This window comes from Geotrypetes seraphini, chromosome 3 (genome assembly GCF_902459505.1).
Source record: "Geotrypetes seraphini chromosome 3, aGeoSer1.1, whole genome shotgun sequence".
Taxonomy (NCBI): Eukaryota; Metazoa; Chordata; class Amphibia; order Gymnophiona; family Dermophiidae; genus Geotrypetes; species Geotrypetes seraphini.
In genome coordinates this window covers 318,387,702-318,399,803 of record NC_047086.1, presented here as the reverse complement: position 1 = coordinate 318,399,803, position 12,102 = coordinate 318,387,702, and the positions used below count along the sequence as shown (strand labels likewise).

Sequence of the window (12,102 nt, the reverse complement as noted above, 5' to 3'; positions counted from 1 at the left end):
GGATGAAAACTACCTCTCTTGGGCCAGGGGGGTCACCCACAGGAAATCTGCATCAAAGACCCTCCAGACCCCCCCACGCTAACACCCCCCGCACTAACAGCCCCAATGACCTCCCAACTAACCTCTAATTGTTGGCTGGCCAGACAGGTCTTGCTGCCGTCTGTCCGGCAGACCCACCTCATCGAAATGAGGTGGGCCCGTCCCTTCCTGGCCCATCCCCACTAAGCCTAAGACCTGATTGGCCCAGGCTCTAGAAGCCTGGACCAATCAGGCCTTAGGCTTATTGGGTCCGCCCATTCCACTAGGCTTAGGGGGAGGATAGGGGGTTCATCGGGGGTATTAGTGCTGGGGGGGGCAGAGGGGGGCATCTTCCAGAGGAGGGGTTGTGCACCCTGCCGGCGATCAGGGGTGTCGGGTGGGCGGTGTTCCGGTAGGAGAGGTTGGGCACCCTCCTGCTGGCGATCAGGGGTGTTGGGTGGGTGGCGTTCTGGCAAGAGGGATTGGGCACCCTCCTGCTGGCGATCGGGGGTGTCAGGTAGGCGGCGCACCGTCAGAAGGGATTGGGCACACTTCTGCTGGTGATCGGGGGGAACAGGCGGCCGCTATACTTATCACGGCAGGGAGATCCCTTGCCCCAATAAGTATAGCGGCCGCGTCTACTTACAATGCTGGCCTACATTGTAAGCGTCTCTCCCTCTACTAGGGAGATGCATAGGGCTGCCTAGGTTTGCCTAAGGCCCTTAGGCAATCTTAGGCAGTCTTGTGGGCCTCCCTAGGCTCCCGGAGGCGATAGGCGGCCTGCCTGGGGAGCACTTTTTTAAAAAAACGTGCGTCCCGATTGGCTGATTAGACAGCTGTAGGACGCCTACAGCTGCCTAAATTTGGGACACACTTTGCAGAATCAGGGCCAAAATGTCCAGCCTCAGACTTAGGCACACTTTTGATTATGCCCCTCCATGTGTTCATGCATTTATAACAATTTCAATTTTCACAGAAAACAAAAATTCTTTAAATTGCTAACTATAAACCAGCAGAGAAAACTTACTTCTGGAAGTCAAGATTGTTTAAATGAGGTGCACCCTCAAATATTTCTGTTTTAACCAAGCTCAGACCACGAGAGCTTTTGCAATTCAGAAGAGATAAATTTGGTAGATACTTCAGTACATCAGTGTCAAGACTTTCCAAGCGGGTCATCTTTGCTATGTGAAGTTCTTTAAGGTTTGGCAAATCTTTGGTCCATTCTTGTTGAACTAGAGGAGAAATATATTTGTTGTATCAAATGCTTACAAGACCACAACCATAATGTCATTATTAATGCAACTGTATGAGGAAAAGGAAATGCTTTATTTACAGAATTAAATCAGCAGTTAAGGTTATTAAAAATCATTTATTTGATTGTATTATTGCCGAATACTAAGTGATATAGTCAATGTTTAAATGTGTTTATTTATTATCACACTTATTGTAAGTTTAAAAATGAATAAAGATTAAAAAAAAAAAATCACCTACTAGGTTTCAATTTTAATTTGTCATTGATAGGTAGTGTTTAATTTTTTTTTTTTAATTCACGCACTGTCACCTTCAGCATTATGAATCCACAGTAGGTACATGTTAGTGTCATATTACTATTTTAGACACGGTCATTATACAAGGTACAGACTTCTTGTTTAAAAAATCATAATCTATAATCATAATCCATGAGCAAGAACAAAAGGAAGCAAGAATCAAGGAGCCTCCAAATTTGCTAGCGCTGGGTTTTACTAAACTGCAGAAGAGCTTCTTACCGCAGGCCAGTGAAGTAAGTGCTCTGAAGCTTATAGAAACTGAATGAGCATCAGAGCATTTATCTCGCCAGCCCGCAATAAGAAGTTCTTCCGCAGTGTTTTCTAGGATTGCTTTACAAAAGAAATTATTAAACCAATGGATGTTACTTGATAAAAGTTAGTTTAAAGCTTGACTGAACACTATCCCCCTCTTTTACGAAACTGCCACAGCGGTTTCAAGCGTGGGGAGCCGCGCTTAATGGCCCGTGCTGCTTCCAGCGCTCATAGGAGCTCAATGAGTTGGGAGAAGCACGGGCCATTCAGCACAGCTCCCCACGCTAGAAACCGCTATCGCAGTTTCATATAAGGAGACCTATATTTTAGCGTAAGACAATTTAATACTAGTACATACTTCTATAGCTTAAAAGGGTTTACTATAGGTGCCCCTAAGTTACGAATATGTGCATGCAAACTATGTACTACAAATTTTTTAATTAATTTTTCTCTCAGGCAGCTTGTCTGGGGGCAGAGAGTGGGCATGTCAGCGTGAATCAGCACAGATGCATTATTGCATGCTGATTAGCGTGGGAGCCTTACCATCTAAAAAAAAAAGGTGGCGGTAAGGGCTGACGCACTAATTTTTGGTAACGCCTGCAGAATAATGGCAGCATTAACATTAGGCTCTGGCTCTAGTCCCATAGGTGCTGTATGCCCCGGTTCTGATCCCGGCAGTACGAGATGGCACAGAATTAATGAAGCGCAGAAAAAAAATAGATTAATCCGAAGACTAAAGCTAAGTAACATTCTGTTAGTCTTTTCAAATATTGAAGTGGTCCGCACTTAAGCACTATAATACACAGTAGTTATATATGAATAGGATTTTTTTTAAAAAAGTTAAAAATAGATGGTGTAGGATAACAAGTAAAAGCCTAAATTAGTAAAAGCATAACACGTCTTAATTTAAATAAAAAAAACTGCATCAAGCAGGTATTTGGCCAATGACTGCAGCATGGAGTACGTGTCTGAAAGACACCTACGCTGGTAATAATCACTAAAGAGACCAGAAGCATAGTACTCCCTACTAGAGAATGACATGGTGAAAAAATTCATCTCGTCCCCGCGGATAACTGCGGGAAATAATCCCATGTCATTTTCTAGTGTCTATTTCAACCTCAGTCCTTCTACACCAGCATTCTTCAAAGCAAAGCTTGCGGGTCAGTGGCTGTGCTTATGTGAGCCAAGGATAATGAAGCCATTGTGACATCACTGATGTGATTGGTTCTTAGGCACTGGTGGAATGAGGCATTATGACATCACAATATCTGCTCTGGATACCAGAGACTGTCATTCTGTAGTGTCTGTTTCAACCTCAGTCCTTCTACATCAGCATTCTTCAAAGCAAAGCTTGCGGGTCAGTGGTTGTGGCCATTCATACTCTGATTCTTCCCTCTCTCCTTAAAGAATGACATGAAGATGGTTCCCCTGTACTTTTTTTAATCCCAGCGGTACAGCGCTGTATCAGCAGGCGCTCCTGCCCTTCCCTCGCTGGACAGCAGCCTGAGTCCTAATCTGTTGCGGCAGCGAGCGGCAGAGCAGCGAAGGCAGGTGCGAGTTTTTTTGCGCACTTCTCTGGTCCCACGCCACTGCCTGAATGGCTACCGTCAATTCTTGCTCCATAAGACGCACCCTTATTTACACCCACTTTTTTTGGGGGGGGGTGGGGAAAAGTGCTTCTTATGGAGTGAAAAATATGGTAACTCTCTGGAGCAGAGTCTTGCATATTGCAGAATTCTCCTACATGCTCAAAGTCGAGGAACTAAGCCTTCACGGAGCTCCAGGAGCCCTCCAAATTTGTGCTCATTGTACTTTAATCTTTTGCTCTTCATTCAACTTCTACTACTACTTTATTTATCATTTCTATAGTGCTGAAAGGCGTACGCAACACTATACATTTAACATTCAGTAGACACCAAGACATCAATAAGTTCCCCTGTGTTAGCATTAGCCATGACTCAAGCTCTACAGGAGAGATGGACTACATCTGAGCGCGGCGGGATCAAGACTTCTAGCGAACAACGTCAAGAGAGGAATAGAACAGGCTTTAAACTAAGAAGAAGGGGAAAGCCGACAGTTGACCAAGCGTCGATGATTCGGAAGACGGTATCCCGTGAAGATACCGAGGGGAAAAAAGGCTGGGAAGAAACAATGGACAAATCACAGGAGTTGACAAACCCAGAAGAGGAGGTTATAAGGATTGTAACAACAGGGAAGAAACTAAAAAACGAAACACAGGGAAAGGAAATAAAGACAAGGATATACAAGGATCTAAAGTGCATATATACAAATGCAAGGAGCCTAAGAAACAAAATGGGGGAATTAGAAGCCATGACCAATGCAGAGGACATAGATGTCATTGGAGTCTCTGAAACATGGTGGAAGGAAGAAAACAAATGGGATACAGCACTGCCGGGGTACAAGCTCTATCGCCAGGACAGGTCAGGACAAAAAGGAGGTGGAATAGCCCTTTACATAAAAGAAAGCATACAATCGACAAAAATGGACACAGCAGAAACGACCAACAAGCTAGAATCGCTATGGGTTAAAATACCTGGAAGGAAAGGGCTTGAAATAAAGATGGGCTTATACTATCGTCCGCCCGGGCAATCAGGAGATATTGATGAAGAATTGGAAGCCGAGATGAAGCGAGAATCCAAAAGCGGTAACGCGGTTATTATGGGAGACTTCAACTACCCCGGAATAGACTGGAGTCTTGGAAGCTCAAATTGCACTAGGGAGACAAAATTCTTAGAGGTTATACAAGATTGTTTCATGGAGCAGCTTGTCAGAGAACCGACGAGAGGAAATGCCACTCTGGATCTAATCCTAAATGGGCTAAGGGGACCTGCTAAAGAAGTAGAGGTAGTGGGACCGTTGGGAAACAGCGATCATAATGTGATCAAGTTCAAGGTTGAGGTAGGAATACCGAAAGGAAAGAGAACCATAGCGACAACTTTAAACTTCAGGAAAGGAAACTACGAAGCAATGAGGGAAATGGTAAGGAAGAAACTTAGGAACACTTCAAAAAAATGGCAAAATGTAGAACTTGCATGGTCTTTTCTCAAGAACACGGTGAGCGAGGCGCAAAATCTATATATCCCCAGATTCAGAAAGGGGTGCAAAAAGAGTCGAATAAAGGACGCGGCGTGGATAACCAAAACAGTGAAGGAAGCGATAGGCAATAAGAAAAATTCATTCAGGAAATGGAAAAAGGACAAAACTGAGGGGAACTGGAATGAGAACAGGAAGTATCAAAAAGAATGTCACCGAGTGGTTCGAAAAGCCAAAAGAGAGTATGAAGAGAGGCTAGCCAGGGAAGCAAAAAATTTCAAACCGTTCTTTAGATATGTTAAAGGGAAGCAACCGGCTAGGGAGGATGTGGGACCGCTGGACGATGGTGACAAGAAGGGAGTGGTGAAGGAGGAGAAAGAAGTGGCAGAAAGACTTAACGCGTTCTTTTCATCTGTATTTACAAACGAAGACACATCCAACATTCCGGAACCTGAACAATTCTTCAATGGAAATCAGGCAGAAAAATTAACAACCATGGAAGTGAGCCTTGAAGATGTACACAGGCAGATAGATAAATTAAAAACAGACAAATCCCCGGGTCCGGACGGAATCCATCCAAGGGTTCTGAAGGAATTAAAAGAGGAGATAGCAGAACTACTGCAGCAAATTTGCAATCTATCCCTGAAAACAGGCGTGATCCCGGAGGACTGGAAGATAGCCAATGTTACGCCCATCTTTAAAAAGGGATCAAAAGGTGACCCAGGAAATTACAGACCGGTGAGTCTGACCTCGGTACCGGGGGAAAATGGCAGAAACACTGATAAAAGAAAAAAATTGATGAACATTTTGAAAAAAACGAATTGCTGATGACCAGCCAACACGGGTTCTGCAAGGGAAGATCATGCCTAACTAACTTATTGCACTTCTTCGAAGGAATTAACAAACGGATGGACAACGGAGACCCCATAGACATCATATATCTTGATTTCCAAAAAGCCTTTGACAAGGTGCCCCATGAACGCCTACTCCGGAAACTGAAGAACCATGGGGTGGAAGGAGATGTACATAAATGGATCAGAAGCTGGTTGGCGGGTAGGAGACAGAGGGTGGGAGTGAAGGGCCACTACTCGGACTGGAAAAAGGTCACGAGTGGGGTCCCACAGGGCTCAGTACTAGGGCCGCTGCTATTTAATGTATTCATAAATGATCTAGAAACAGGGACGAAGTGTGAGATAATAAAATTTGCAGATGACACTAAACTATTTAGTAGAGCTCGGACTAAAGAAGACTGTGAAAAACTGCAAAGGGACTTGAACAAACTAGAGGAATGGGCAACGAGATGGCAGATGAAGTTCAATGTCGAGAAATGTAAAGTATTACATGTGGGAAACAGAAACCCGAGGTACAACTATACGATGGGAGGGATGTTTTTAAATGAGAGTACTCAAGAAAGGGACCTGGGGGTGATAGTGGACTTGACAATGAAGCCGTCGGCACAGTGCGCAGCGGCTGCTAAGAAGGCAAATAGAATGCTAGGCATCATCAAAAAGGGTATTACAACCAGAACGAAAGAAGTTATCTTGCCATTGTATCGAGCGATGGTGCGTCCGCATCTGGAGTACTGCGTCCAATATTGGTCGCCGTACCTTAGGAAGGATATGGCGATACTCGAAAGGGTTCAGAGGAGAGCGACACGTCTGATAAAAGGGATGGAAAACCTTTCATACGCTGAGAGATTGGAAAAACTGGGACTTTTTACCCTGGAGAAGAGAAGACTTAGAGGGGATATGATAGAGACTTACAAGATCATGAAGGGCATAGAGAGAGTAGAGAGGGACAGATTCTTCACACTTTCAAAAAATAAAAGAACAAGAGGGCATTCAGAAAAGTTGAAAGGAGACAGATTCAGAATGAATGCTAGGAAGTTCTTCTTTACCCAGCGTGTGGTGGACACCTGGAATGCGCTTCCAGAGGGCGTGATAGGGCAGAGTACGGTACTGGGGTTCAAGAGGGAATTGGACAACTTTCTCCTGGAAAAGGGAATAGAGGGGTATAGATAGAGGATTACTGCACAGGTCCTATACCTGTTGGGCCACCGCGTGAGCGGACTGCTGGGCACGATGGACCTCAGGTCTGACCCAGTAGAGGCATTTCTTATGTTCTTATGTTCTTATGTTCAACAACCTAGCATTAATACATGCATCATTTCTTTATTTAACCCTTTATTTGACATTGTTGCTCAGAAGCAACATGTGTCTTCTATGGCTCTTATGGGAGATCTGCATCTCCAAATGCCTGTTACCTTGGCACTGTTGCTCTCGTTTAACATCGTTTCACCATCTGCCATTCAAATGGTTAATAAGATTTTATATCATCCATCTACAATTCTAGTGGCTTGTTGTTTTTTCAAATTACATTCTGAGTAAATGTGAACTACATGTGACAGAATCAATATGCTAAATGCTCTGACGCTGCTCCAACACTCATAGGAATTCTATGATCATCAGAGCATTTAGCACCCTGGGTCACTGTACCACAGCTTAGTAAAAGAGAGCTGAAATTATTTAGCACAATTAATATATATTGTTACATAAGAACATAAGAATAGCATTACTGGATCAGACCAATGGTCTATCAAGCCTAGTAGCCCGTTCTCCTGGAGGCCAATCCAGGTCACTAGTACCTAGTCAAAACCCAAGGAGTAGCAATATTCCATGCTACCGATCCAGGGTAAGCAGTGGTTTCCCCCGTGTCTTTCTCAATAACAGACTATGGACTTTTCCTCCAGGAAATTGTCCAAACCTTTCTTAAAACCAGCTACTATCATCAAGCTTTCATTATGCAACAGGGTACGTATTGGATCCTTCCTGAAGTCTTGGAGCATCGTCCGGACTGGCTGATATTAGAATATCAACTCATGTCCCCATTACGATTGTGCCATATTTTGAGTATCAAGCTGCCAAGGATTTAAAAGGACAATAGTATTCTTTCTGCCACATGGAAAACATTAAAATTCATGAACAATTTAACATCTATACCAGTACAACAATCCATGTGTCAATCCTTATGGTTGAACTCCAAGATTCAAATTGGCAAGTCTAAGATCCTCTGGAAACATTGGCTACATTTTGGCAGTGGAGAGGACATGGCAGGAGCGAGTGGGGATCTCTCCTGCACTAGACCACCAAGGGGTAGACAATAGCAGGGTTACCAGTCCTCCTTTTGAGGACATGTCCGAGGGCCCGGATGGCTTTTCAAAACCCAGTACTGTCTGGGTTTTGAAAAGCCTGCTCAAATTGCATCATTGTATCATTGAGTGGCAGCCACGCATGCGCGGACTTCCTCTCTGCCCATCAAGAGCAGGCAGGGGTCTATGGGGTCTGGGTCTGGATTTTCCAATTGGAAAATCTGGCAACCCTAGACAATAGGCCCTGGAGGGGGGAGGGAGGGAGAGGGGCTCATTCTGTGCATGAGGTGGAGGGAGGAAAAGTAAGGAGATCCAGCATTGCTGGCATTTTCAGCTGAAGCTGAAACAAGGCCAAATATGAATTTTGGGCCAGTTCCAGTACTGAAGCCAAAACCGAAATTTGATTGGCTTCTAGCTCATTTTCATGCAAAAATCTGTATTAATGCAACTGCTTCCACCACAGAAATAATATTAACACAATCTCATTATTATGACTTCAATGCACGTTGGGATAAATAACCACATTACAACTTATCTTACAGCTTGTGTTAGCATTAATGCAGTTTAGTAAATGAGCCCTTCGATATGAAATGTTATAGAATTAGGATGCATTTCTTTTGTAGTTAAAAAAAATCTAAATCTAACCCTTTTTTCCTTTCAAAGTGAAAATGTCACCTGTTTCAGAGCTGAAATAGGGAATGTTGTCCAAAGTCTTATGAGAACATAATCAAGTCGTGGTACAGTCTTGGTTATCTCTGAACTAAAACATTATTAAGACTTACTGTTCAGAAGAAATGTTTCGCTGAGATCCAGGACATTCATAGCTGTCATAGGTGTTTTCTGTCTGTCTCCTTTGATCTTTAAGGCAAATGAGGACTCACTAATGCTTCCATCTAAAGTCCTTCCAAGCAGAGTGGCAGACAAGTTCAAGAATGCAAGATTTGGAAAGTGGACAAAAGCAAAAGATTCAATTCTTGTAATTGGATTTCCTGCAAGCGATAACCTTTTGAGATTTAGCAGAGCAGAGCATGCCGGCACAGACTGCAGTCGGTTATAGCTGATGTCCAGGTCTTCCAGAGAACATGAATACTCAACTGGACAGTGAACTGCTTCAATGTCATTGTGTCTCAGTGTGAGGTCCTGCAGCTGGGAGAGCTGAACAATCTCACTTATGTTTATCAGAGACAACTTGTTGTTATCGAGATTTAAGATCTCCAAAGTCCTTGGAAGGCAGGAAGGAAAGACCAAAAGGCCTTTGTCCATCAAAGTTAGGTTGGCTAAGGTCTGATTGCTCAGTTCTTTGCAGGGAACACCAGCAATATGCTGATGGCCTTCAGCAAGGTCTTCCTGCTTGGTTAGCATGAAAACAGCAGTGATATACTCTGGAGTGGTAAATGATAACGTGCTATTTATGTCTGCCAGTGCCTGCCATACCAAAAAGGCCGTAGGAAGAATGAAGGAAAGCATCTTTTTCATCAATAAGCAGTAAATATCTGTTTTCAGAAAGGGGAAAAAAAGAGTTTGATTGTAACTTTTCAGTAACGTCACACATTTGACTGCTTATTTTTCAAGTATTTTTGACTACTTTCTCTTTTGCATCCTAAGAAAGACAGGAAGCAGTGGCCTGTTTGGCCCTAGCTCTACATCTTATACTAGTGATCTTAATCACACCAACTTGCTTACAATTTTTGAATGTCTTTGGGTGGATCTTAAGGAACGACATAGCCTTTCCAGCTATTGCCATCTATGCTTTAGGACAACGTTCAAGGAGACAGGCAATATAAAACAAAAATTAATTTGTATATTGTACTCGCTTTCAGATAAAATTCTTAGAATATTTCACTTTGCTACAATTTTTACTCCTGACAAATGGTAATTAATACTGCAATTTATCATCCAGCGATGGCTTATACAGTTTACTGTAGGTCAAGTCACTCATTTGAAACTCTGTCAAATGTATGAGTTCAGTTTAATTTGGAAATAAATCACAAGGGAAGGATCAACAGAAATGGAACAAGATGAGAGATATTGTCAGTGTGGCTCATCCTGACTGTCCATTCTCCTTTTGTTAATACTAGGGTTACCAGTCGTCCGGATTTTCCTGGCACTTTGTTTGGATTTTGAAAAGCTTCCATCTCGGGACCGCATCAGGAGGGCATCTGCGCATGAGCAGATTCAACATGGTGACATCATGCCCATGTGTGTGACATCATCACCTTGCATCCGCACATGTGCAGATGCCCTCCCGACGCGGTCCCGAGGACGAGAACAGGTTGAGGGGGCAAAGTGGAGGCAGAACTGGGCATAACGTGGATGTTCTTGTGACCTTGTGCAAGTCACTAATCTAATCTAATCTTCAGTTTATATACCGGGTCATCTCCCAAAGGAGCTTGACTCGGTTCACAATTAATTAAGATTCGAAAGACATAATAGAGTTTGTTGATAGCCTGGAGAAGTGTTGCTAGTGAGACTTTTCCCTGACGCTACGGGGATGTAAGTCTATCCCGCAAAATGTAGGCCGCGTCAGAAGATTGAAAGCAATAAGCAACGGCCTTGGTTTCTAAAGAGCATAAACTAAGTACCTTAAATTCAAAAAGTCTGAGATGAACTGAAGTAATTTACAGCACTAATGCACTTTTTTTGACATAGCACTTTGAAGCACCAGTGCACTTTTTTTAAAATAAGTACAATTCTTTCTGTTGGTTTTGAGTTCTGAAATGAGATGTGAGGTTTCATGAATGCATAATATAAAGTATTAAAGAATTATCTTAAGTATAAAATATCAATGAATTGTTAAATTGATTAGTATAAATTTTAATATAGATTAATTTGAAGATTGAAGAGCAATGAATTAAAGAGATAAAGCTATTTAAGAAATATAGAATTAATTAATTGTTAAATTATGGTAGGGAGGATTGGATTCAAGCCGGTGATGTAAGTAGGAGTAAGAGAGGAAAAAAACTGTCTTTCTCTTTGAGAAAACCCGGAATGGGTGAAACTCCATAATCTGAGGCTTGTTCCCATTTAGATTATACGAAGAGAGAAAAAAATTATCTGCAGTGTCATTTTGGTTTATATTGGTGATTTTTTTATTTTGTATTTAATTAATAGACAACCACCAGGTTTCTTTTAGTTTATTATTTTTTAGTGACATTCTGCCATCTAGGTGCATATTGATGATGTCACATTGATGTCAAGATTGTGCATTAGGCATGCCCACTTGCTTTGAACCACAGCCATTGTGAGTAGGGTATCTCCTTTTATTTTTTTAACCTTTTAGAAATGGGGTTTAGTATTTTTTATATTTATATATATATATATATATTTTTTTTTTTTCATGTCCTTTGCTTGAGTAACATCTTTTTCTATTATTGTCAAATAGGAGTCCTCTTTACCCCCAAAATAGAAGTTTAGTATGCTATATATATATATATATATATTTTTATGTGCTTTGCTTAAGTAATGCATTATTAAACGTCTTAGGACCTTTATATCAAACTGGAGTCCTCTTTAGCCCCCCCCCAAATAAAGCCCCATTCACCTATATGTGGACGCCTAAGTGATGTCCACATAACTTGCCTCTACCTAGCACCCAGCTCATGCTCAAAAGTAGACCTGTTTTTGTAACGCCTACATTTTAGGCTTGCAATTCTGTAATTGGATGTCTATTTCGAAGTCACTTCCATGCCATGCCCACGCCTATCCCATTAGGCGTGACTTTTTCTGATGGGCATCCACGAAATTGTGGACATCTATTTTGAGAATTGCATCCAGCGTATGGACATCTAAGTTCCAATTTATGCTTGTTAAAGTCATTAATTAGGCTTATTATCCACTTTATTTGGACACTTAAGTCAATGGACGTCCACAAGTTAGACGTCTTTTACAGAATTTGCCCCGATGGGTTTAGCTGAGGGATGCAGGCTGCAAGCTCTGACAATCCCCAACTGTCTTCACTGGTTCAAATTCACACAATGGAATTTTTGGTTTCAGTTTCAACTTTGGCCGAAACTAGGTGATGAGTTTTGGCTGCAGTTTCAGCAGAACGTTTTCAAACAGTTTTGGTGGCAGATTCGGTTTTGG

At 42.3% G+C, this 12,102-nt stretch overlaps 1 protein-coding gene across 1 annotated transcript in view; it reads right to left on the bottom strand.

Annotated features, from left to right (window-relative positions):
• LRRN4 (leucine rich repeat neuronal 4) overlaps positions 1–12,102 on the bottom strand; it is a 29,286-nt gene that overhangs the window by 15,284 nt on the left and 1,900 nt on the right. The window contains exons 2-3 of the mRNA XM_033939313.1: positions 8,802–9,512; positions 1,046–1,250 (exon numbers count right to left, since the gene is read on the bottom strand). Of these exons, the coding sequence (XP_033795204.1) occupies positions 1,046–1,250; positions 8,802–9,495 (899 nt within the window). The 5' untranslated portion in view covers positions 9,496–9,512. The remainder of the gene's footprint in view (positions 1–1,045; positions 1,251–8,801; positions 9,513–12,102) is intronic.